At 38.9% G+C, this 23818-nt stretch overlaps 2 protein-coding genes and 1 long non-coding RNA gene across 3 annotated transcripts; 1 reads left to right on the plus strand and 2 right to left on the minus strand.

Annotated features, from left to right (window-relative positions):
- The first annotated feature begins 335 nt into the window (after positions 1-335).
- On the plus strand, positions 336-3342 carry LOC137741116 (microtubule-destabilizing protein 60-like). The gene is made up of 8 exons (XM_068480919.1): positions 336-1291; positions 1396-1441; positions 1534-1629; positions 1725-1844; positions 1973-2071; positions 2346-2405; positions 2496-2590; positions 3045-3342. Exons 1-8 carry the CDS (start codon positions 426-428, stop codon positions 3157-3159), a joined length of 1497 nt encoding a protein of 498 aa, XP_068337020.1. The 5' UTR covers positions 336-425; the 3' UTR covers positions 3160-3342.
- A 7981-nt stretch (positions 3343-11323) lies between these two features.
- Positions 11324-15660, minus strand: LOC137740247 (uncharacterized). The gene is made up of 3 exons (XR_011069151.1): positions 15589-15660; positions 14596-15251; positions 11324-13252 (listed from the first exon to the last, which is right to left on the minus strand). It is a non-coding gene; the product is annotated as an uncharacterized lncRNA (long non-coding RNA).
- Positions 15661-21654: 5994 nt separating this feature from the next.
- LOC137739366 (F-box/FBD/LRR-repeat protein At1g78750-like) lies at positions 21655-23753 on the minus strand. Its single transcript, XM_068478929.1, has 4 exons — positions 23571-23753; positions 22319-23143; positions 22058-22204; positions 21655-21972 (listed from the first exon to the last, which is right to left on the minus strand). Exons 1-4 carry the CDS (start codon positions 23751-23753, stop codon positions 21655-21657), a joined length of 1473 nt encoding a protein of 490 aa, XP_068335030.1.
- Positions 23754-23818: the final 65 nt, after the last annotated feature.

Here is a 23818-nt window from a genome sequence, read left to right on the forward strand (position 1 = left end):
TCCCTATTGGACTACATGTAAATATCTCAGTATTGCGACTTGCCTTATTCGGCTGCAACCGTTGGTAAATGAAATTCTTCCGCTATCGCCACCACTCTCCTAAATTCCTAATCACTTAATCCAAACGACCCCAAATAATTTATTTTTAAAATAACACCTAATCCAACGGTTCAACATAGACATAAATTTTAAAAGCTTTATCAAACGGTGCACATATAATCCTAGAAAAATAGCCGTTACACATTGAGCGTCAACAGCTCTAACGTTTCTTTTTTCTCTCTCCAAATCCATCAATCCTCACTGATCCTTTCCTCGCTTCAGAAAAAGAAAAAAAGAAAAAAAAAGCTAACCCTTGATTTTCTTATCTAAACTCAACGAACCCGGTTGTTTCCGGCGAATAATCTCTCTTTTTCGGTCACATTCCGATGGATTTGATCAGCAAGAACGCCGGAGCGGTGACTCCTGTGAAAAACCAACATGGGTCTCGATCCAAGAAGCACGACAACTCGAGATACCCTGAGAATTCGAACCCCAATGTTTCCCCTGGCCCGAAACCCACCACTTCCCCTGCGTCGAAATCGGCAGCGAAGTCCCAGAAATCGGCGTCCAAGAACGCAAACCCGGTTGTTCGTTCGCCCCGGAACAAGATCCGGGAGAGAAAGTTCGTCGTCGCGAAGAAGAAATCGAAGAAGGAGAACCCGAATGTTGCCTGCAAGTGCAAAGAGAAGGGAAATTCGAAGATGTGCCTCTGCGTTGCGTATGAAAATCTGCGGGCGTCGCAGGAAGAGTTCTTCAAGAAGCAAAACGACGACGTCGAATCCGAGAGTTTGAAGGAGAGCGACAGAGCTGAGCGTGAACTGGAGGAAGCAATCGAGGAGGGTTTGAGGATTCAGGACCTTCAAATTGTAGATGGGTCGGGTGATTTCGACCCGGATAGTGAATTGGGTTGTTCGACAATCAAGAGAAGAAGGGACAAGTTGTTGGAAGAGGCGAGGAAGAGTGTGCCGGAGCGTGGGAAGGTGATGCATTTGGTTCAGGCATTTGAGAAGCTGCTTTCGATTCCGAGCTCGAAGGATTCGGATGAGCAGAATGGGGAGGAGGAGGCGGCGGAAGAGATTGGGAAGAAGGTAGAGAAGTGGACATTGCCTGGATTGCAGCCTCCTCCGAAGGCGCCGGAAACACAGGTTTCATCGTCATCGTTTTTCCCGTCTGATTTGTGCTTGACGTTGGAGAATCTCGGTCTGGATCGGCGTCCGTCAGTCTCTTCTTCTTGGGATGGAAGTCTGGGAAGGTTAGCAATTATACTTGACTATAGTTAGCATGACAATTGGATGCACACCAGGTGTTTGTTGTAAGTCGTGACTGAGTTTTGGATTTGCTATTTTGATTGAACAGTGGTTCAAGCAGGACTTCTAATGGGGGGCGAAGGAACAGAAGAAATGTAAGATCTAGTTTTTAATTTTTTCACATTATTTTGGAGATTGAAAATGATTGGCTAACTTAGATTAGGTTGTATTCCGGTTTGAATTTCAGAGCTCTGACTCTTCTAGCACAGTGGGAGGAACGAGATGGAAGAAGAAGCAGCAACAAAGAGCCACTAGTGCTAAGCCATTCAAGCTAAGAACAGAGGTAAATTGTTCGGAAAATGGATGGTATCGAAAAGTACTCAGAAAGTTTACTTGCATTCGCATTGCTTCTAACCTTGTTTGGTGATCTCAATGCAGGAAAGGGGAAGACAAAAGGAGGAAGAGTTCATGAAGAAGTTACAAGAGATGATGATGGAGGAGGAGAGGCAGCGGATACCAATTGCTCAGGGCCTCCCATGGACAACTGACGAACCAGAGGTATAGATACAAATTCGGTGTTCGAAATCACATTAAGAGGACTATATTCAAGTGATTTATTGCTATTGCAAGAAAGACAAGACTGAACCACTAACTTGTATGCATACCTTTGGTGTTTGTCATCTCAGTGCTTGCTGAAACCTCCGGTAAAAGAAATTACAATACCAACGGACCTGAGGCTCCACAGTGACATGCGGGCAGTAGAGCGAGCTGAGTTTGACCATCAGGTGATTTCAAATACTTGAGCATTGAGAATATGCGCTTGTCTTGATATGTTCAGTCATTCTGCTCAGTAGTGCATGCAAACTATGTGTGTGGCAAAGTTGTTTTATCGGTGCCTTTAGGAACACTTCTAAATTTATGGACTCCATGAAGTTACTCTAATTACGTGAGAAATGACCATAACGTCACTTTGGAGATATATATGAGAAATGATATTTCAAGAGACTCGATAACAAATTCCTTTTCTGAATTTGGTTTTGTATTTGTGTGCACTATCAGGTGGCAGAGAAGATGAGCCTGTTTGAGCAATACAAGATGGAAAGAGAGAGACTGCAGAAGGTAAAGAGTTATTGCACTTGATGAGCTTTGTATTATCATAGTTATTCTCGACCTGAAATATGAGTTTTGTTATTGTTTTTTCTCTTGCAGTTGGCAGAAGAGGAGGAAATAAGAAGATTGAGAAAGGAGCTTGTCCCGAAAGCACAGCCGATGCCCTACTTTGACAAGCCTTTCATTCCCAGAAGGTAACACTTCCTTGATCTGGTTGTAAACCGGGTTATACATAGACCCTTTCTCCTCTTGAAGTTTCTTGCATGTCAAGATAAAACAATGTCATGATTGGAATACTCTCATTTTGGAATGACAAGGGTGTGTTCCAAAATCGTTTTCGTAATATGCAGAAAAACAAAGTGCAGATAATTTTTGGAATCCATCCTTATAAAGCGAGTCGATAAAATCTCTTATTAAGTTACACTGATTCTGGCTTTGTAGGATTTACGGTTATCACAAATCTGTGGTTCTTTAACTTTCTGCTATAAAGTTTTAAGGGAGACTAAATATGGTTTCGGTTCCTCCAACAGCGTAGTTTATCCCATCAAATGTTCTATATTGAGCCATACGTGTTCTGATATTCATTGTATTCATAAGTAGGATGTAATACAGTTTTCTGACATCGTGCTCACGTTTCTTCGTTTTTAGGTCAATGAAGCATCCAACTATACCGAAAGAACCGAAATTTCATGTGCCTCAAAACAAGAAGATCAAGTGCTGCTTGTCATGGAACGATATGAGCTCTTACACTTACGAACATTGAAGCCTGAAGTAGAAGACGAGAAAGAACCCTTAATCTGTTTCTCCCTAGCCTTGTTCATTCCCCCCTTTCGTATTAGTGACCATTAATCATGTCTTTTAAATTTTTAATCCTGTATATGATTTGTAAGCAACTAGTTTAGCTGTGATTTTTCCACCATTAATTTGATTCTTTGAAAGATCTTTCTTAAGAGGTACAAAGATAATTTATGGTCTGACAACCGTTCTTCTCAAATGAAATTTATATTTGAGATTTGGGGAATACGTGTGGAAAATACGTAAAAATTTAATAACTATCAAGATTCGGAATAAACCAATTTGATCTCTCTTAGATGATGAAAATTCATACATTTGTCATAAAAGTAAATAGAGTCAGTGGAGGCTATTTTGGATAAATTAAAGTACATGCATGTTTATGCGCTAAAACACTAAGACGCACTTGATTGGACCTTGATATAGAAAGTTGATAGTGAAATACAAAGTTGAACCTAAAATTCTAAGACGCACTTCATTAGTACGGGATTTCGAAAGTTGAAATAAGACGCACTTGATTAGTACGTGCGTGATTTCAAAAGTTGAAGTAAGACGTATTTGATTCGTACCTGATTTCGAAAGTTGAAATGAAATACAAAGTTGATCGCTTGTTTAAAAAAGACAGTTTAAAGAAAAAAAAGTTTGACCGATTGTTTAAAAAAGGATGCTTTAAATCTCCATCTTTACGATATGAGCTCCTACACTTACGAACATTGAAGCTTGAAGTAGAAGACGAGAAAGAACCCTTAATCTGTTTCTCCCTAGCCTTGTTCATTCCCCACTTTCGTATTGGTGACCATTAATCATGTCTTTTAAATTTTTAATCCTGTATATAATTTGTAAGCAACTAGTTTAGCTGTGATTTTTCCACCATTAATTTGATTCTTTGAAAGATCTTTCTTAAGAGGTACAAAGATAATTTATGCTTCTCAAATGAAATTTATATTTAGGATTTGGGAAATACGTGTGGAAAATACGTAAAAATTTAATAACTATCAAAATTCGGAATAAACCAATTCGATCTCTCTTAGATGATGAAAATTCATACATCTGCACCTTTTTTCCTCTTTTCTTGCTGAAAGAAACGAACTCACAAAGTATTTATCCATTTAAATGGAAAAGGAGCAAATTATAATTACAGCCTTGAGTATATATGGGGGTCAAATGCAAATTAGTCATAAAAGTCTAAAAGAAACAAACATTGATAGCTGGTTTAGAAGAGTCAGTCGGCTGGACCAGGACATCGGATTCCAGTGTCCTCTGCTGTGACATGGACACCCAAAGTTTCATACGTGTAATAAAAGTATTTATGTAATTATTTTCAAAAACGAAACAAACCCGCAAAGTTTCACAGATTTGAGAAGCACATTAGTCATAAAAAAGTCAAAAGAAACAAAGTTTCAAGAAACTCTCACTGGCCCTAAGTGGGTATAAAACTAATGGGCTTGATGTGCTTCTCAGCGTGGAAATAAAACTCAAAGCTTTGTTATCTGCTTCTCAGCGTGGAAATCCAAGTAGATCTAGAGTTACAAAACCTGTATTACTTTCAGGTGGTCATAATGCTTACTCCGGTTAGAGGTCTGGTCATAATGCTTACGGAGTTGGCTGGGCTGGCGGTCTTTCCCGCTCGGAAGGACTGCACGTTGGCCTCCTTCAAAACAAAGTTCTCAGCAACGCCGTTCGTGGACGAGTTGGACGAATCGGAAAAATCGGTGGCTCACACAGCGTCACTACACGCAGCCCCGTGCATTGATCTTTTCCTCAAGAAACACGAGCGTACGGGCGGCGCGTCGGTACTGTTTGGTGTTAAGCTCAGAACGTCGACGCCATTGGTGTACTACTTGGGACCGGAGAAATCGACAGGGTGCGTAGAGGTCTTTCTCGCTTGTAAGGACTGCACGTTGGCTTTGCCCCGCGGAGAGCTTGGAGCAACGCCGTTGGAGGAGTTAGAGGAATCAGAGAAACCAGCGCTGCAGACGCAGATTAAGATTGTGCTCCAAGATGACCGTACCGACCGGTAACGAATTTCCTTGTTTTCAAATTTTATTAGAATTACTTTTTTTTCTTCTTTGGAAAATATTAGAATGCTAAATTGGATTAATGGTTCCGTGATGAGACGGTAATCGGAAAATAGTTCCGTGATAAAAGAATTCAGATTTAAACCCTCATGGTAAACTCATTTAGGATTTAAGCCCAAAATTAACATTTATAGTCGTTCTGTGTTCTGAGGGTGGTTTACGAGGGCGGGAAGGATGGGGGCCCACATGGGTTCTCTGTGGAGGAGCAGAGAGGGCCGTCAATGGAGGACATGGGTTTTAGGAAGGAAGCTCAGGCGACGCAGAGGACGCGTCTCTCAGTTTCTTCATCTTCTGATCAAGATGTCATGGAGAAAGTTGTCAATCTCGACCAGTAAGTGCTTCAAGACTCAGTTTTCCTTTTTAACTTCGTTTTCAATTATATCATCTAATCCCTCCACTAAGATTTCTTAAGTATGTTTTAAAGTTAACGCTACGACCCAGGGAGAAAATGCAGAACAAATTGAGATTGAACGCAGCAGACTTCGTGGTTTTTAAAATCTAATGAAATCTCTTGGAGGAGGGTGGGATTGTTAATTTTGGGTTATCGGAGAATTCACATCAATGTTAATTTTAGGCTTAAATCCTAATAGAGTTCACCACGATGGTTAAAATCCGAATTTTTTCACGGAGCTATCTTCCAATTACCCTCTCACTAGGGAGACTATTAATCTAATTTAGCCATATTAGAATTTCTTAATTAACAAGTGACAGTCCAATTTGCTGTTAATTAACTGTCTAATGATTTCAAACCGTAGTCCTCAACTGTGTAGTGGAATTAATTGTTCCTCCTTTTATACTTATTTCAACATTTTAATTAATTAACTGTAATTAATTTCCAAATGATGAAAAATTCTAATTCGGCGTTTGATTTCAGCAGGATGCGTGTGATTTGGGCTCCAAAATGTTGCGGTGTTGACGGCTTAGCTCTCATTGAGCACAAGAAGGTGGATTTTTGTTCTCCAAAAAAGAAGGTGCATTTTTTGTCTTTTTACTGAATATGATCAGACCATTTAATTATGGTTAGTGTGATTGTTAAGTGGTTCGGAGTCTGGGCCTTAGGCCTTTTGTTGTCTATGTTGTTCACAATTGGGCCTTTGTCCTGATCTGTGTGGGTTTGTTCTTGTTTCTTTGCTTTAGTTTGAAGCAAACAATTTTGCTTCCCAAACTACTTGGGAATCTGGGATTATTAGTTCACCCATCCATATACACCAATGAAGCTAATTCACTTGTTCTCTTCTGCATAGTTCTTTTGCAGCCAAAACTATATTAGCAACTTTAAGTTTTCATGGAAGAGATTAATATCGACGTTGAGCTAATTGACAGGTCCTTGTATTGGATGACTCGAAATATTTTACTATTGACCTGACAAATTCGCAAGATAAGCATTTCCTGTTGTCGAAAAAGACCAATGTTAGCAACAGTAAGTGCATTTTTTTAAATGTTCCCTTTCTTTTATTCATCTGAAAGCATTACAAAATGTGTATGTACGGATATTGAAGCAACTACACCAATTATTGTACATTTCACATACTTTTTGGTTTGCAATACAACAGGCGCCAATCAACATAAATGCCCTGCTCGTTCGCAAGGCCGCGAGATTTCCTCAAGCTCTTGCAATGCACTTCCGATTGTTACAGATGATATCGCCGTTACTAAAAGGTGCATTTCTAGTTGTTTCTTGTGTAATATGTTGTTCCGTGTGGATGTGTATTTTCTTAAACCTCTTGGTATGTTCTCTCTCACACACAGTCGCAATTAATCAACTTAATAAATTTTGATTTGATTCTTGCAGTTCCAGAAATTTATGGCTTCCCATTAAGCATGGTGCACGAGTGAACCAGAAGGGCAAGTTAGGATTAACATTTTTCTTCGCAATCTTGCTGCCCGGCTGGATTCCTGTTGTAAATGCTGTAGACGAAAACGCATTCCTACTAGGTACTATTAGCACATGCACATGGTTTTGGAATATCATCATTACTATTGCATCAGCCTACTGCGCCTACAAAATCTTACGTAGGTCTCTGGCGCCAGAGCCCTATCTGTTTAGTGAGAAGGTGAGGATCTGGATAAATGGTGAAATGAATGTCGAAGTATATGATGATGAAGGGATACTTGTAGGATCGTGGAGATGTGCTCTTTTTACGGCAAATGGCGATGCAGTTGATATTACTGAGTGGGTTACCAATCTACTCAATTTTGTACTGCATATCTTTGTGCAGCAGGAAGATGGTGTGGAGGAGATTAGCTTTAATCAGATGGATGACCCTGAGTTTATTGGTATGCCTATGGATGTTTACTTACACAACCCCGATACCGGGCGCTTCCATTATATAGGAAGAAGCGTTCCTCAAAATGGTGCACCAAGTGAACGAGACATCTTACGTGTACGTACAATTTTGATGTAATTAATTACATACGAACTTGTTGAGCAATTTTAACGTAATTAACACGTATGAACTTGTCTAGGGTCTAACCAACTACCAAGTCAAGAGTCACCTGTTGTTTTTGTTTTAATGCAAATCTTTGGATGTAAGCATGTAAGGGCAACTGCTCTTAACAGCTTGACTATAAAATTCTCATGCATACTTCTGTTATTGTCATTCTCCGTAACTCCTTTTGTTTGTATTATATTAATTCTGGACACCCATCCACGCCTCTTGTTCTTCTGCAAGCTGGCTTTGCATGCTTAATTCTGAAGGTTCTCCATTGGCAAATTGGAGATGATAGTCTCCAAAAGCTCTCTCAGTTGACTCCTCCAAGCTAAACATGATGATGCGGCGGCGGAGGAGGAAGACGAAGATTTTCGATTGTTCTCGAAATTCCAAGAAATAAACCACTTGATGCCGTATCCGCCCCTCTTCCCTCCTGCTAAGAGTAATGTTATTCATATCATATTTTTATATCACTTTAGATGACATCTGATGTGAACAACCACATCATTTGAAAAATTTGCAAAACTCAAGGAAATGAAGTAGAAAACTTCTCATATACCATAATCATAATTTAATTAACTAGTTTTTCTTAATTATTAGTTTATTAAATAATGAACTAAATTTAAAAATCTAATTAATTCAAATGATATGACTGACCACATCAAACGCCACCTAAGGTGATATGAGAATGTGGTACAAAAATATGGTATGAATAACATTACGGCAATTCACATGTCATCTCAATATTGATTTCAAAGCCAGTTCGTGAAGGGAAATATATGAGATTCATGTGGGATTTCTAGTGACTAGCATGCATATACAATTCAAAATTTATATACGAAAGCAACGGAAGCATGTCATACATTTTATCAAAGCTATAGTCATGCAAATCCCCTTCAAGATGCATAGGTTTATATAAGATGCATCAAAACAAAATTTATAAGAAGAACAAACTAGAGGTTTAGTTTTATACCTCTTGATCTAGTTCTTAGACCAAGGATGGACCACCTCCAAGATCTTTGCTCCTCAAACTCCTTGAGCCTAGCCTCCCTCCTTGCTTCCTCCACTTTGTATAGTAAGTGCTCCTAGGTTCTCTTCAAGTTTCCAAAGATATGAAAACCTCTAAAGATCCTCACCCACTTTGTAATGAGAAAGATGAAGGAATAACCAAAAGGGTGTATAGATGATTAGTTAAATCACCCCCTTAGTGGCCGGCCCTTTGTGTTCAAGAGAGAGAGCTTTTCTTTTTCTCTTTTGTTGTTTTAGAACACCTCAAAACCCTAATCAATCTTTCACTATAATGTTCCTTTTATTACATAAAGAAACAAGTCAACAATTGACCTTCTCTCTCCCTCTCTTTGGCCGGCCATATGTGTTTGGTTTGGGCTTTGGGCTTTTAATTATTTCAAGTCATCCAATGCTTGAATAAAAGCCCAATGGGCCTAATTAAACCCAAACGTTTCTATAAGCCCAAAACGATCTTTATCGCTTTTATGATTTCTTTAGACTTTCTAAATTAATCAAAACACTTAATTAATCCAATTAATTATTTCCTTCATCCATTAGTTACTCACTACAAGAGTGTATTGGTGAACAATCTTTTAGGTTCTAATTAGCAAGGCAGTGAGGTGATTGGCACCAATCCAATTGATTATCCAATCACTTAGTGAATTAAAACTTACTTTTAATTCACCTTCCTTTTGATGACTACATTTAATCATCTAGAAGAACTCACAAACCATGAGTGACATCTAACCATATATCATGGCTACCCAAGCTAATGTAGAAGTTATTCGGAGAACCTATTCAGTTGGAATTACAATGTAATTCGATCCTTCTCTAAAACAATACTCTCAATCACATTACTAGGGTATGGATTTATAATGTCAAACCCCTAATGTGATTATTCCTTCTTATATGATTCATTTGAGACGTATAGGAACGCTTTCCTTTATTACGCTCGATACTTCGGCCGAAGATTCCCGAATCATATCTTAGAGTATTCATCCTTTCTTATCGAGGATTAGAGATTCCTTGTTGCGCATTCACTTGCCTTCATGGCTAAGTGGCTTAACCCCAACGATGCCTTGGACACTCGCGTATGGAATGACTTTAACATAATCAAAGATTAAGTACTTAACCACAAGACAACGACGATGCCTCAGGTCAAAGGATTACTTACATTATTCCAACCATTAGAGTTACTTGCTTGACATGTGAGTAGACCTCCATGCAAGTACTTTCGTTCGATTGTGTTCAGTGAACTCATTCCCTTAATGAGCACCTACATGCTTGTCTTAGTGTCGCTACACGAATGGGATGAGACTTTCCATCCTTCCAATTGAAGCAGACATAGTATGTACCGGTCTATGGATTGTCAGTATCCCTCCGACAATCCTTATGACCAAGAACCTTTTTGGACATGATGGTTATGAGAAGAAGGTCTCTGTAATCTAACATCATTAGGTTACTTCTTCCATCGATCCATTGTCCATGGATTCACTATTTAGGACATATTTTGTTCATTGAGATAGTCCTAATTAGTATCTTTGCCTTCCGATGTATAAGAGTCATATATACATCAATTCATTGTCCTGAAAGGTTTCTTCCAAAGATTGACTTTCAGGGCATATTTCCAACAGTTCGACCCAAAACCCTGCCCATGAATTAATATTACAAATTAAGAGCTAGCTAGCATATGAAATTTGATTTTCTTATTGAGATTTGCAACAAGTTTGCAAGGTCTTTAATTTTCCGCTTGAAAGTTTTAAGGGAGACTAAATATGGTTTCGGTTCCTCCAACAGCGTAGTTTATCCCATCAAATTTTCTATATTGAGCCAGACATATTCTGATATTTGTCAATACAAAAATCAGTGGAAAAACAACGCAGATTCCATAATAAGCAAAAAAGGAGGAAAAGCAAAAGCAATGTTTCTGATATGCCTTTTTATCTTGCCTTTGACGAGAATTAAAAAATGCAGCCTGTTTGTTTATCCATCTTTGTTTGTTTGACGGCTCTGCCAAAAGTTTTTGGATGTGACAATCAGGGATTATGGCAATAAATTGGAAGACTTTTGTGAGGAGATTTTAATGGGTATTTAATCGGTAATCTATGTGTCATAATAAGAGTATAATAAATTGTATATTATATATGTATTTCCTATTTATTCTATGAAAAGTGGAGTATTTGTTTAAATACCAGATATTTAAAAAATCTGGAAAAGTAAAAAATAAGTTTGACGATATAAAGTGAAAACACTTGTGACTATATTTGACACAAAAGCTTAAATGTGATTTGCAGCCCAAAAATCGTTTTATAGAAATCACTTATCGGAACTTCGAAGAGGATTTTCAAAAGAAAAACGTAATTTATGATTCATATATAAGTTGTATAGATAGGAACCAACACACAAATGAATTGTGCAATATGTATCTTGAGATTTAGATAATACTAGGATTCATGCCCGCGCAATGCGACGGGTCGAAAATTTTGTCATGTAATTAACAAATACATATAAAAAGGGGCAAGTAAAAGAGTCCATGAATTCCCATAGTGTACCAAGTTAGTAGAAATGTACTCCAACATGACCAGGTCAAAAGGAGATTCCTTCACTCTCAATATGGTTTATCAAAAGTAGTGTCTTATTTCTTCAAGCCAAATATGTAGGACAACATCAATCACAACTACAAATACTAACAACTGTGCAAAAGAATTATAAAAACACTCATGTACCATATAAGAACAAACCTCACAATTGGTCTTAAGAATTGTTTTTCCAAAGTGACCCATTACAACACGATCTGAAAGAAAACAAAACATGAATAATATCAAGGAAACTACATTTCCTCTGTCAAGTAAAATCTACGGCAGGTAATGAATAAAATACAAAGTTCTCAGCTTTAATTTAATTATTATCAAATATTGAGGGAAATTAACAACTACCCAGAAATGTTTGCTCAAAATTAATTGATAATATGAATAATTTAATTACACAACATTTACAAAACCCAAAGTTCTTAGCTTAATTTGATCTTACCATTTAAGTGGATGAAGTAAAAAATTACACATAAATGTTTGCACACAATTAATTGATGAAACAACCAATTGGGCAATCAAAAATTTCAGATGAAGAAATCATACCGATGGGTTTCCATTAATTTCGATATCGAAGTTTAACTTTTTGAGTCACTTGCTCCAAATCGTTCTCCTGCCAAAAACATAAACAAACCCCCAAAATAAGGAGCTCTGTTGGTTCCCAAATATTAACAATTGTTTCACGTGTACCTTTCATGAAACAGGTGGTGATGGCTGCTACTAAGCAGGATTGAAGATTGAGTATCTGATTATTATAGGAATTAGAAGTCATCTTCCAGACAAAATCAAATACACAGGGATAGGCAATCAAACTAATGGTGCAGTGAAGACAATAAAACACGACCTACTACTCCCTCCCTCTCTCTCTGTGCAAAGGCAGCATGGCTCTCATTCACCAAACCCTCATCAAATGACAGCCACCTAGACCCATCCCACTCCGTCCCAAAACCATAGGACAAAATTAACCTTCCTAACTTAGCATCCTGACCGCTTCGGATCTAAAAACTTTTGGCACATAGAGTGCACATGCATAATTAAAATTCACAGATCTAGTGCATGCAAGCGTACATTAGTAAAGGGAGCCATAGATTATTACATTTTACCTTGGGTCCAAGATACATAAGTCGTGTGCTCTCCATTTTCCAAACGGACTTGAGTTGTTGCAGTAGCGTCCTGCAAAGAAATCACAGATACATTAGCTGGCACAGAGAATAGACATATTTTTTTGTTTCAGACCGCAGATCCAAGAACCACACTTATTTCACCGATTCTTGGTTATGGACAGAAAAGCGAAGCAAGGGATTGGATGTTTTCCTTTGGAATTTTTGTACTCTCTAATGAAAGAGGGGAACCCAGAATGAAAAACAAACCAAAGGGAAAACAAATAAATAGACGCCCAGAAAATCCCCCAAATGATTTAAAAAAAAAAAAAAAAAAAAAAAACCAAAAACCATGCTGCCTAACCTAACAAAACAGTACAAAAAGATTTGGAAATTTTTTTTTGGGCTTTTCAATCACCACATTCACGCAGATATAAATGCAAGAAACAATAAAAAAACAGAGATTTTAGTACAAAATGTAATTGAAAAAGACACTTATCTGAGCATGCAATAGAGTATGGACGATGAAGAGTGAATCCTGGACTAAGGGACCATACTCGCGCCTGTTCACCATCACCCTTCTCTTTGTGTTTCTCTCCCTGAAATCCCGATGATCCCCCTCTTTCACCGTCACACTCTCACTCACTGGATCAAGGATCGACACTGACATCCTCTCTCTCTCTCCCTCTCTCACTCTCAGAAACAAACTAAATGAACAAAGTCCCTAACCCATCCCAATCCATCCGAAACCCTACGGACAAAATTACCATCCAACCCCCTCTCATATCACCTGACGGCAAGATCTGAACCCTTGACGGGGTAGTGTGGTCATTTTGACTCCCAAACTATAGTGATCCCCTGCAAAAGAAACCAGCAAACAAAGAAAAAAGAACAAACGATGAGCAATAAAACTCACAGATCATAATACAAAAAATTCCCTATAACGTAAATTGATAAAGCATTTTACCCAATCCAATTGAATTCCTGATCACAACACATAAGATAAACTAATAAACCATTTTATCCAATCAACCATTTAATTTTAAACATTTAAAACCGAAGAGAACCAAACGAGCATATTTGGGAAAAAAAGGAGTGTTTTGAGTATCTAAATCTCACCCTCAACACTTTAAAAATGTAGCGGTCCCAATGGAAAGAGAACTTGCAAAACGGCGTCCCAGCACAAACACAACATATAAAACGAACAAACGATGACAAAAAAAAAAAAATTAAAAACCGATAATGAACGATAAAATTTAAAAATCCTAGGATATACAAAATCGCAAACAACATAAAAATTAGTAATAAAAATTATGAAAAAATAGACACGGCTTGACAGCAATGACGACCCCAAAGGCAAGAAAAATCCCAAACCATTTAAGAAAAAATTAAGAGTCCATTCCTCTGTCATATTCTTTTCCCCTGTTTTGCTACCCCTAATCCCAAATGTGTCTTCGATGCTCTTTGTCCCCATTTTATCTCACCCTAATATCTCACCTGCAAAATCTTAACGCTGCTGCCTTCCCCCACCAACAAACCCTCAACACCCTGTAATGCTATTTTCTTCCAAATCTATAACAAAAAAGTGCATGCATAAATACGGTAGAAATTTGCAAAAATCCACAACACAACCTAACTAAAAATCTCATGGATTAAAAGTTTCACCCAAAAGAATCCCCCATCTCTCTTATCAAATGAAAACTCCAAAAGCAATTCAATGGTTGATAACAACCCATTTAAAATTGAACCCAAAAAAATTAAAAGCTTCTCTCACATTGATTAGTCGTTCATTCTACACCTGCATTTTACTAATTCTACGTCAACAGTGCTATGTACAACTCAAAAAAGCAGATTTTAACAGCTAAAAGGACGGACAGTAACACCATATGACCATGTTATGATAAAAAATGATAAACAAAGATTCGCTCAAAAAGCAGAGCGTAAAAAAACTCCCAAAAACAAAGATCAGGATCTCTTCATCCGAATTATAAGTATTGTATATAAGTCTTCAAATACAGGACTAATAAGTATGGTGTGTGAAATGTATTTACATAACGTTGTTCCAAATCAATAGTTGGACAGAATAACATGAAAAACTATCTAGCAACACAATCTATCAAGATATGTAAGTTCTCTATATACATATATATTTATATCAACTTGTCACATTTAATAAAACTAAAGCATGACAATAAGGGAACCTTGGCTGCCATAAGTCATATCTGGCAGCTGCTTCAGCCACCCCCACTGGAATTCAGGGTGCATTTCATTCGAAAATCCATCACCATGAAAAATGAAAACAAAAAATCAATTCAAATCCAACATATCCAACAACCCAAATATTATAATAATCTAATCAGACAATAAACAATTAGAGATGAAGCTCAATTACCATAAAGAAATGAGGGGTTGTCTGGTAGAAGCTAGTTGAAGCTTCATCAAATATATAGAGGATGATCAAACAATCAGAGGCTAATCTCAATTACCTTTCCTGTTCTCGGAAAATCACTTCCAGGTCCACTATGAAATATTAGAAGGTCCGTAAACTCATAAGGCTCATATATTAAATTAAGTCTCCCTCTATCCCTTGCAACGCAAAGCAAAAGAAAGCCCCTCCTTTTCATAATCCCATACAGGGTGAGGTTAACAATTGCAGAGAGGGAAAATGGCTTATCACTTATGCCATATCTATTGTTTAACATACCTTGAACTGCCAACTCCACCATTTCCTAGGCTAGCAGATGCCAAACCGACGTCTGATCACTTCACTACTGCAACACAGCAGATGATGGTACTACTTCCCCTCCTCGCAACACTCCCTGCTCCTACGTCCACTCCCATCCAAGCACCTATCTTTCTATTAAACAACATAAAATAAAAATTCAAATTCAAATTTCTTTCCACAAAAGCATTAATTAAAATTAAAATTCATAAAACATAGAAATTGAGCTGAAATGGCTGAAACAAAATTCAAATGAAAAATTTTAAAAATTGCAGAGTCAGTTAATTACTTAATTTAGCTCGAATCCACACCAAACTCACTCCAATTTTTTAAATTAAGCACCAAATACAAATACAAATTTAAAAACCACCGCCGATCCTCCGAAATCAATCGGACTCCAACAAAACAATTAATTTTCGGCATTTTCAAAGGCAATACATCCAAAATTCAGAAATCGGTTTGGACGACTAACCTGCAAGCGTTTCGGGGAAGCCTGGAAGCAGAGCTCGCGCATTTTAAATTCCGCTCCGCTCCTGGAATCTTTTAGATTTAAGTAGAAAATTAGGGAAGGAGAAGAATTTGATCGGACAGATTGAAAATTCAATCTACTTCAGGATCAAACACTAAAGTACGAAACTTTCCCTTCTCAAATCTGACATCTTCAAGAGCTCCGCCCTACTTTTGATGGTCGTATCTGAGTTCATTTGTGGGTGTTGGCGACTTGCAAGGACGGTGGATCCACGGAATGAAGGTTGGTTCGTGGGCAGGAGGAAAATTCGATATGGGTTCGTGTGGAGGTGCATTAGTGATTGTTCAACGGATTTAACTGAGATGATGAAGAGGAATGGGGTGAGCAGCGCTGGGGCTAGGTTGAGAGAAATGGAGAGAGAAGTCTCTCGAATTTGATAGGAAATGAGAGAGAAACGGTGCTAGGGTTGTAGGAAATGAGCTCAGAGTGAGAAAAGGAGGGGACGGAGGATTTGATGGATGGTTATCGAGAGAGAGACAGAAAAAAGAGAAAAGACGGTGGTAATTTTGTAAATAAAGTGAAATTCAGCTCAAACCTAAGGATACAATTACCCCCTAACTTTTAAGAATTACCTTCCCAGCCCAGCCCAGATCTGATGGTTTTTTTTGTAAATAACGTAAAATCTAGGGGCAAATAATTGACTGTAGCCATGAACAGTGCCAATTCCCCTTCAACTTTAGAGATTAGAATAGATAATTATTCGTTTTTATAGAAAGGAAGAATGACACGTCACCAAAAAGCTCATGATCAGCGAAGATAGAGTTAGTTAGTTCTCAATAACCGTCTGAAGTCGGCGGCTACCAAGTGTTAAAGACTGGATTGGCCCTATACGCTTCCCTTCCATTTTGTTTCTCTGCTTCTCAGTGTAAAAACACCAGAGCAACTACAAATTCTTTATGGAAATCGCAGTAGATCTAGGGTTTCGAAACCTGTATACGAAGCGCTATTTACTTTCAGCTGGTCATAATGCATGCTCTTGCAGTTCGGAGATTTGATGATCGGAGCTCAAATAGTTCAAAAGATTGACCAGGTTCGACAAGAAAATCGATTATTTTAACCTAAATCTTGATTTTATTTCGATTAATCTTGAATTTGATGAGAAATAGTACTGATAATCCCAGTTAACTGTAGGAAATGCAAGGATTTGGAGCCACGGAGCTCCAGTTGAACTCGCACTAAAACGACGATCTCCGAAGCGCCAAGATCGAGCGCAAAGCCGTCGATTTGCTGCTGATCAAGTCGGTTTTCCACAACAAGAAGCCGTGTGACTCACGCTAAGCGATTCGCAGAGCCCTCGAAGCTCATCCTCTGCTACAACTTCGAATCGCCGGACTGTGCGTCGGCATTTCTCTACGGAGAGCTTGGAAAGACGCCTTTGGAGTTCGTTTTCCATCACAGGAAGCCTGAATGTGTGACTTGATCCGCTCGAAGCTCATCCTACTCTGCTACAACGTCGTATCGCCGGACCGCGCGTCGGCATTTCTCGATGGAGAGCTTGGAGAGACGCCTTTGGAGTCGGTTTTTCAAGATATTAAGCCTGAATGCCTGACTCATGCCAAGCGATTCATGGAGGCCCCGAAGCTCATCCTCCGCGACGCCGTTGGTGGACGATTTCAGTAAATCGGCACCGTAAACGGCGGTCTTGCTCAAGAAATGCTTTCTTACGGACTTCGAGTCGGCTTTGCTAGACGGAGAGATCGGAGCGACACCGTTGGAGGAGGTTCTGCTCCAAAACGACGATCGTACGGACCGGTAACATATTTCCTTGCCTTAGATCTCTTCTTGAGTTATTAGTTTAATGAGAGTTAATTAACAAGTAACAAACCAGTTTGCTGTTAATTAATTCTCTAATGATTTCAACAGCCTTTAATTAATTAATTAACTGCCCCTCCTTTTGTACTTATTTTAACATTTACTTTTTTCTACTTATTTCAACATTTTAATTAATTAACTGTCTAATTAATTCCCAAATGATGAAAAACCGTAATTCTCCTTCTGATTTCAGCAGGATGGATGTGATTTGGGATCAACATGATTACACCATTGAGGGCTTGCTTGCTGTTGCTACGGAAAACAAGGTGAAGTTCCTCAATTCTTTGTTTTTTTTTTGTTATTTTCTAAATACGATTAGACCATTTAATTATGATTAGTGTGATTTTTAGGTGAGTCTGTGTCACATCCCGGCCCGGGACGAATCACTTCCCAGGCCCGCTCCACCACCGTAGCACGATATTGTCCGCTTTGGGCTTACCATTCCCTCACGGTTTTGTTTTTGGGAACTCACGAGCAACTTCCCAGTGGGTCACCCATCATGGGATTGCTCTAGCCCCTTCTCGCTTAACTTCGAAGTTCCTACGGAACCCGAAACCAGTGAGCTCCCAAAAGGCCTCGTGCTAGGTAGGGATTGGAATATACATTTAAGGATCACTCCCCTGGGCGATGTGGGATGTCACAATCCACCCCCTTAGGGGCCCGACGTCCTCGTCGGCACACTACGCGACCAAGGTTAGGCTCTGATACCAATTTGTCACATCCCGGCCCAGGGCGGATCACTTCCCGGGCCCGACTTGATTAACTCTATGCATCTTTGTGTGTGTGTGAGAGAGAGAGAGAGAGAGAGAACATAATAAAGATTAATCAATAAAATGCACAAGCACTTGTGTGCTGATCTCACAGCCACACGGAAGCAGATATCACACAACAAACAACTTTAAACGTACCTTTCAGTAACAGTGTCACCATCAGTAACGATCGAAAGTGCATTGCAGGAGCCTGAGAAAATCTCGCGGCCTTGCGAACGAGCAGGGCCTTTATGTTGATTGGCGCCTGTTCTATTGCAAACCAAAAGTATGTCAAACCAAAGGTATAATAACTGGTGCAGTTGCTTCAATATCCCCACATACACATTTTGAAATGCCTTCAGAAGAATATAAGAAAGGGAACATTACAAAGATGCACGTATAGTGGCTAACACTGGTCTTGTTCAGCAACATGGAAAGCTTATCTTGCGAGCTTATCAGGTCAATAGTTTCTGCATTGTAGTGAACATATTCCGCAACAGCCAATACAAGGACCTAGCAATTGGCCCAAAGTCGATATTAATCGCTCCAATGAAAACTTAAAGTTGCTAATATATTATGAACAACGACAACAAACAAGGCCTAAGGCCCAGACTGTGACATCCCACATCGCCCAGGGGAGTGATCCTTAAATGTATATTCCAATCCCTACCTAGCACGAGACATTTTGGGAGCTCACTGGCTTCGGGTTCCGTAGGAACTTCGAAGTTAAGCGAGAAGGGGGCTAGAGCAATCCCATGATGGGTGACCCACTGGGAAGTTGCTCGTGAGTTCCCAAAAGGCCTCGTGCTAGGTAGGGATTGAAATATACATTTAAGGATCACTCCCCTGGGCAATGTGGGATGTCAAAGTCTGGGCCTTAGGCCTTGTTTGTTGTCGTTGTTCATAATATATTAGCAACTTTAAGTTTTCATTGGAGCGATTAATATCGACTTTGGGCCAATTGGTAGGTCCTTGTATTGGCTGTTGCGGAATATGTTCACTACAATGCAGAAACTATTGACCTGATAAGCTCGCAAGATAAGCTTTCCATGTTGCTGAACAAGACCAGTGTTAGCCACTGTAAGTGTATCTTTGTAATGTTCCCTTTCTTATATTCTTCTGAAGGCATTTCAAAATGTGTATGTGGGGATATTGAAGCAACTGCACCAGTTATTATACCTTTGGTTTGACATACTTTTGGTTTGCAATAGAACAGGCGCCAATCAACATAAAGGCCCTGCTCGTTCGCAAGGCCGCGAGATTTTCTCAGGCTCCTGCAATGCACTTCCGATCGTTACTGATGGTGACACTGTTACTGAAAGGTACGTTTAAAGTTGTTTGTTGTGTGATATCTGCTTCCGTGTGGCTGTGAGATCAGCACACAAGTGCTTGTGCATTTTATTGATTAATCTTTATTATGTTCTCTCTCTCTCACACACACACACATAGATGCATAGAGTTAATCAACTTAAATAAATTTTGATTCATTCATGTTCCAGAACTTTATGGCTCATTAAGCAACGTGCACGACTGTGTCAGAAGAATAAGATGGGAATAACATTTCTCGTTATGATCACGATGCTTGGTTGGATTCCCGGGGTAAAAGGGGTAAAAGCTGCAGAAGAAAATGCATCTGCATTGGTGCAGGGTAGTACAACCACCAGCACAGTGGTTTGTGTAATCATTGGAACGGTTGCCTCACTCTATTTCTCCTACACAATTTTAAAATGGTTTAGGTTGCCTCCACCTGATTGGACTCTATTTAGTAGGAAGGTGAGGATCCGGACAAAGGTTTATACGGTCTTCACTGAAATGCGCTTCGAATTATTTGATGAGGAAGATAAATGTGTAGGATCATGGAAATGTTCTTTTGTTACAGAACATGGAGATATAGTTGATATGGTTAGTTGGGGTACACATCTGTTGAACATGATGCTGCATATATTTGTGGAGCAGGAAGGTGGAGAACAGGAGATCAGTTTTAATCAAATGGATCATCCTGACTTCATTAATACGGCCAAGGATGTGTACTTCCACAACCCCGATACCGGGCTATTACACTATATAGGAAGAAGCCCTCCTCAGAATGATTTACCGGGTGAACGGGGGATATTACGTAGACGGATTACGGATGCATATGCGGATGCAAATGCTGATGCCTGGTGCATATATTGATGCAGATGCTGGTCAAGGTTAGGGGTCTATACATGCAACTACCAAGTCAAGAGTCACCTGCAAGCAAGCCAGGGTCTATACATGCACTTTTGTTTTCATTTTAATGCTAGTCTTTCGGTGTAATCATGTAAGGGCAACCGCTCTCAACAGCTTGAGTATAAAATTCCCATAATACTTCTGTTATTGTCATTCTCCAATACTAACTAGGAAACCACAATGACTAGCGGATGAAATTATAGCTTTTTTACCAATTATCATATTAAACTTTTGGTATGAAAAATTTATTGTCATTATCGTTATCATGCCAAACTTTTGGTATAACAAATTTCAATACGCCAAATATTTCGGTTGGCATGGTAGGGTAATGATGATGTTATTCTTATTAGCCCAAAATGTCTTTTCCTTTGATGCCAATGGATAAACTGATCATGAGAAGAAACAAACTTAAATTAAACTCGAACTTGATTCCCTTATGCCCTTTGGTAAAAAATATCACCACTTTACACTCTGAAACTCGATTTTTGTATAACTTTGGCGGTATTCCGTCCATTTCATCAAAATAATGTTAAGTATGCCGACGTGTAATAGTATTACAGTAATTTTGGCTGTTAGAACGGACCATCAGAAGCACACCCATGAATTAAAACTACAAATTAAGAACTAGCTAGCATATAAAATTTGATTTTCTTATTGAGATCTGCAACAAGTTTGCAAGGTCTCCACCATCTTATTGGGCTTTAGCATATGAACAAACCCATCAGCTACTAGAGTTTCATCTGACTTGTTTCTGATATGCCTTTTTATCTTGCGATACTCATTGAGAATGCTAAACACAGACTTAAACCGGCAAGTCTCAGAGCATGAAATTGCAATACAAAGAGTTTCGTTACTTCACGACCGCGACAGGAACAAGAACACAAAACTAGATATTACAGGCTCCTTGATTCCAAATCAAACAATTTCGAGGATGACAAACTATCGATCAACTACTAAGCTAGTCTATTTGGTTTCTTTCATGGTCTTGTCTCGATGATTCTTCACTTGTTAGTGATAGGACGGAGCTTGCATTAAAAGCATGAAGAAGACAATGATTTGTGATCTCATGGGAAAACCGACAAGTATCCTAAATCAAGAAAAATTATCTCGCCGTCTAGCATTAATATGAAATCATCTCATCATCACACGTTCATTTAGCGTAATCTAACAATAATTATATAGTAAAGTAATTTAAACTAAAATTTACAAACAAATCGGCGGTCTTGAACTATCATCTTTACAGAATGATAATTTGAGCATAGGTCATTACTTCCTTTAGCTTTTCATGGACTAATGCCCTGCCTTTTTCTTTCCAAAGTGAATTTGATTCATAATACAAAGCCTCCACCCACACTCCAGCACCATCATGGTATTTTCCGTAGGGATCGATTACCATTTTCTTGAGCATTATTGCATTTCTCAGGATACAAATGGCAAGCTCGATCTCACATGGCGTATATTGAAATCCTTGGAACTTAACTTCTCTCAGATGACAATGTTTGATTCCAGCAAAGTTCTCTATGTCCTGTTGTTCCTTACCGAAACGCGATACTTCCTGCAAAAACAAAGAATTTGTGTAGTTATACATAGAGGGTTTAGGGACAAATATTTGGCACAACATAAATTTTTTTATTACTAACCGTTACTACAAGTTCTTCCAAAAGGGGTGCAGCATTCAGAAAATTCAGAACCCACACGAGGTCAGGTTCATTCGAAAAAATATCCAACTCCAGTTTCTTGAGGCTTCTGAATGTTGGTAACTCCCAAACTCTAAAAGCAGCACGCATCTGCAGATGAAGAGTCTCAAGCCCAGGAAACGATGCAAATTTATACACCAAGGGCCAGAAACGAAAACAAATTTTTTTTGGCTGTGGAGGTTTGATGGAAACAGCACAAACTACTTGAAACAGTTCTAAGGAAGCAAGATTTACTAGAGAAATATAAACTGTTTCTAGACACTTGCAGTTTACCAGTTTCAAATCGTTCAGTCGATGTGATGGACTCTCAATAATCAAATCTCGGCCCAACTTGCAACTCTTTAAGGTCAAGCTTTCAAGCAACAAACAGTCGGAGAGAAGACGTGCTACAGGAATTTCGTCTGCAATTTTACACAGATACAGACTAGTTAGCTGATTGAATCCGTCGAAACCAGGTGGTAGTCTTAGAACACATCTAGCCATTGATAAATTCTTTAGATTTGATGCTGCCTTCAACTCTGAAAGCAACCAGGACGGGAAAACATAATAATTATATGTTTGTTCCCAATCCGAGCACCTATATAAATGAAGATGAATCACTTCAACTCCCTTTGTAATTGCTAAACGAATCCATTCATCGAGGAAGGCAGCAGAAAATCTGTCCAGAAAGAATTCCACTTTGAAAGAGTCCAACTTGTCGCCGTGGTGTAGCTTTAAAACTTTATTCACACATTTTACGAAGCTTTCTCTTTGATAATATACATTTATCAAGGATGGACGACGATCGTTAAATCCATCTTCAGGCAGTTTATCCATTCGTTTGGGAAGTCCGACTCCGAAAATGTTTGGGACGTCAAATGTATGATTGGCCCTTGTTAGTATGGGAAGCAACGTCCCAAGGTACCTCCCCCGACGGCATACCAAGCTACTAGCATCCACTGCATCTTTTAGGGTTAACAATGAAAATATAGATGACAGTATGCAATCCGGCAACTCATTGATCCAATCCTTACCCTCGCTCCGCTCAGCCTGAATGCGAAACCACCCAATAGAGATAACTAAACATTAGCACTCTTCTCGTCACCAATACATGGAACACTCAAATTATTGGGATGAAAAATCAGTTTGGGGTTTTACAGACTAAATTTTGTTAGGAAAGCGAAACCGAAATAACAAAGCCAATACAATACATACTCTTTTAAGTTTTTAGATAATAGGGCTCGTTTGGTAATGTTTTCAAGGAACGTACAAAATATCTAGAGGGATGAAAACGTAGGCAGGGCATGCAAATACGATCGAGAGGCAGTACAAATTTTCTGTTAAATAATATATATATATATACACACACACACACACATCTGTCTAATATGTAGGTAGGGCAGGCAATGATCTGATGCTCTCTCTCGAGGGCAAAAGAAAAATAATAAAACAAAAGCTTAATAGAAACAGAACTTACGGTTACAGTTAGTTCTAGGGTTGGGCACGAGTCGGTTCCGTCACGTTCCACCGCAGCAGGACCGTCAGTCTGACGGACCACCACTGCATGGTTTGGTTCGGTTTGGTCGAGCAGCAGTTTAACAGGTGCAAAGAAGGATCGGAACCAAAATGTTAAACCTGCAAATATTCTACATATAACCATCGGCCTAGAGAATTGCTCAGCCTAAACAAAGTATTTCACAATTCTACAAAACTCCAAGACATTTA

The sequence above is a fragment of the Pyrus communis genome, chromosome 7 (assembly GCF_963583255.1).
Source record: "Pyrus communis chromosome 7, drPyrComm1.1, whole genome shotgun sequence".
Classification (NCBI taxonomy): domain Eukaryota; kingdom Viridiplantae; phylum Streptophyta; class Magnoliopsida; order Rosales; family Rosaceae; genus Pyrus; species Pyrus communis.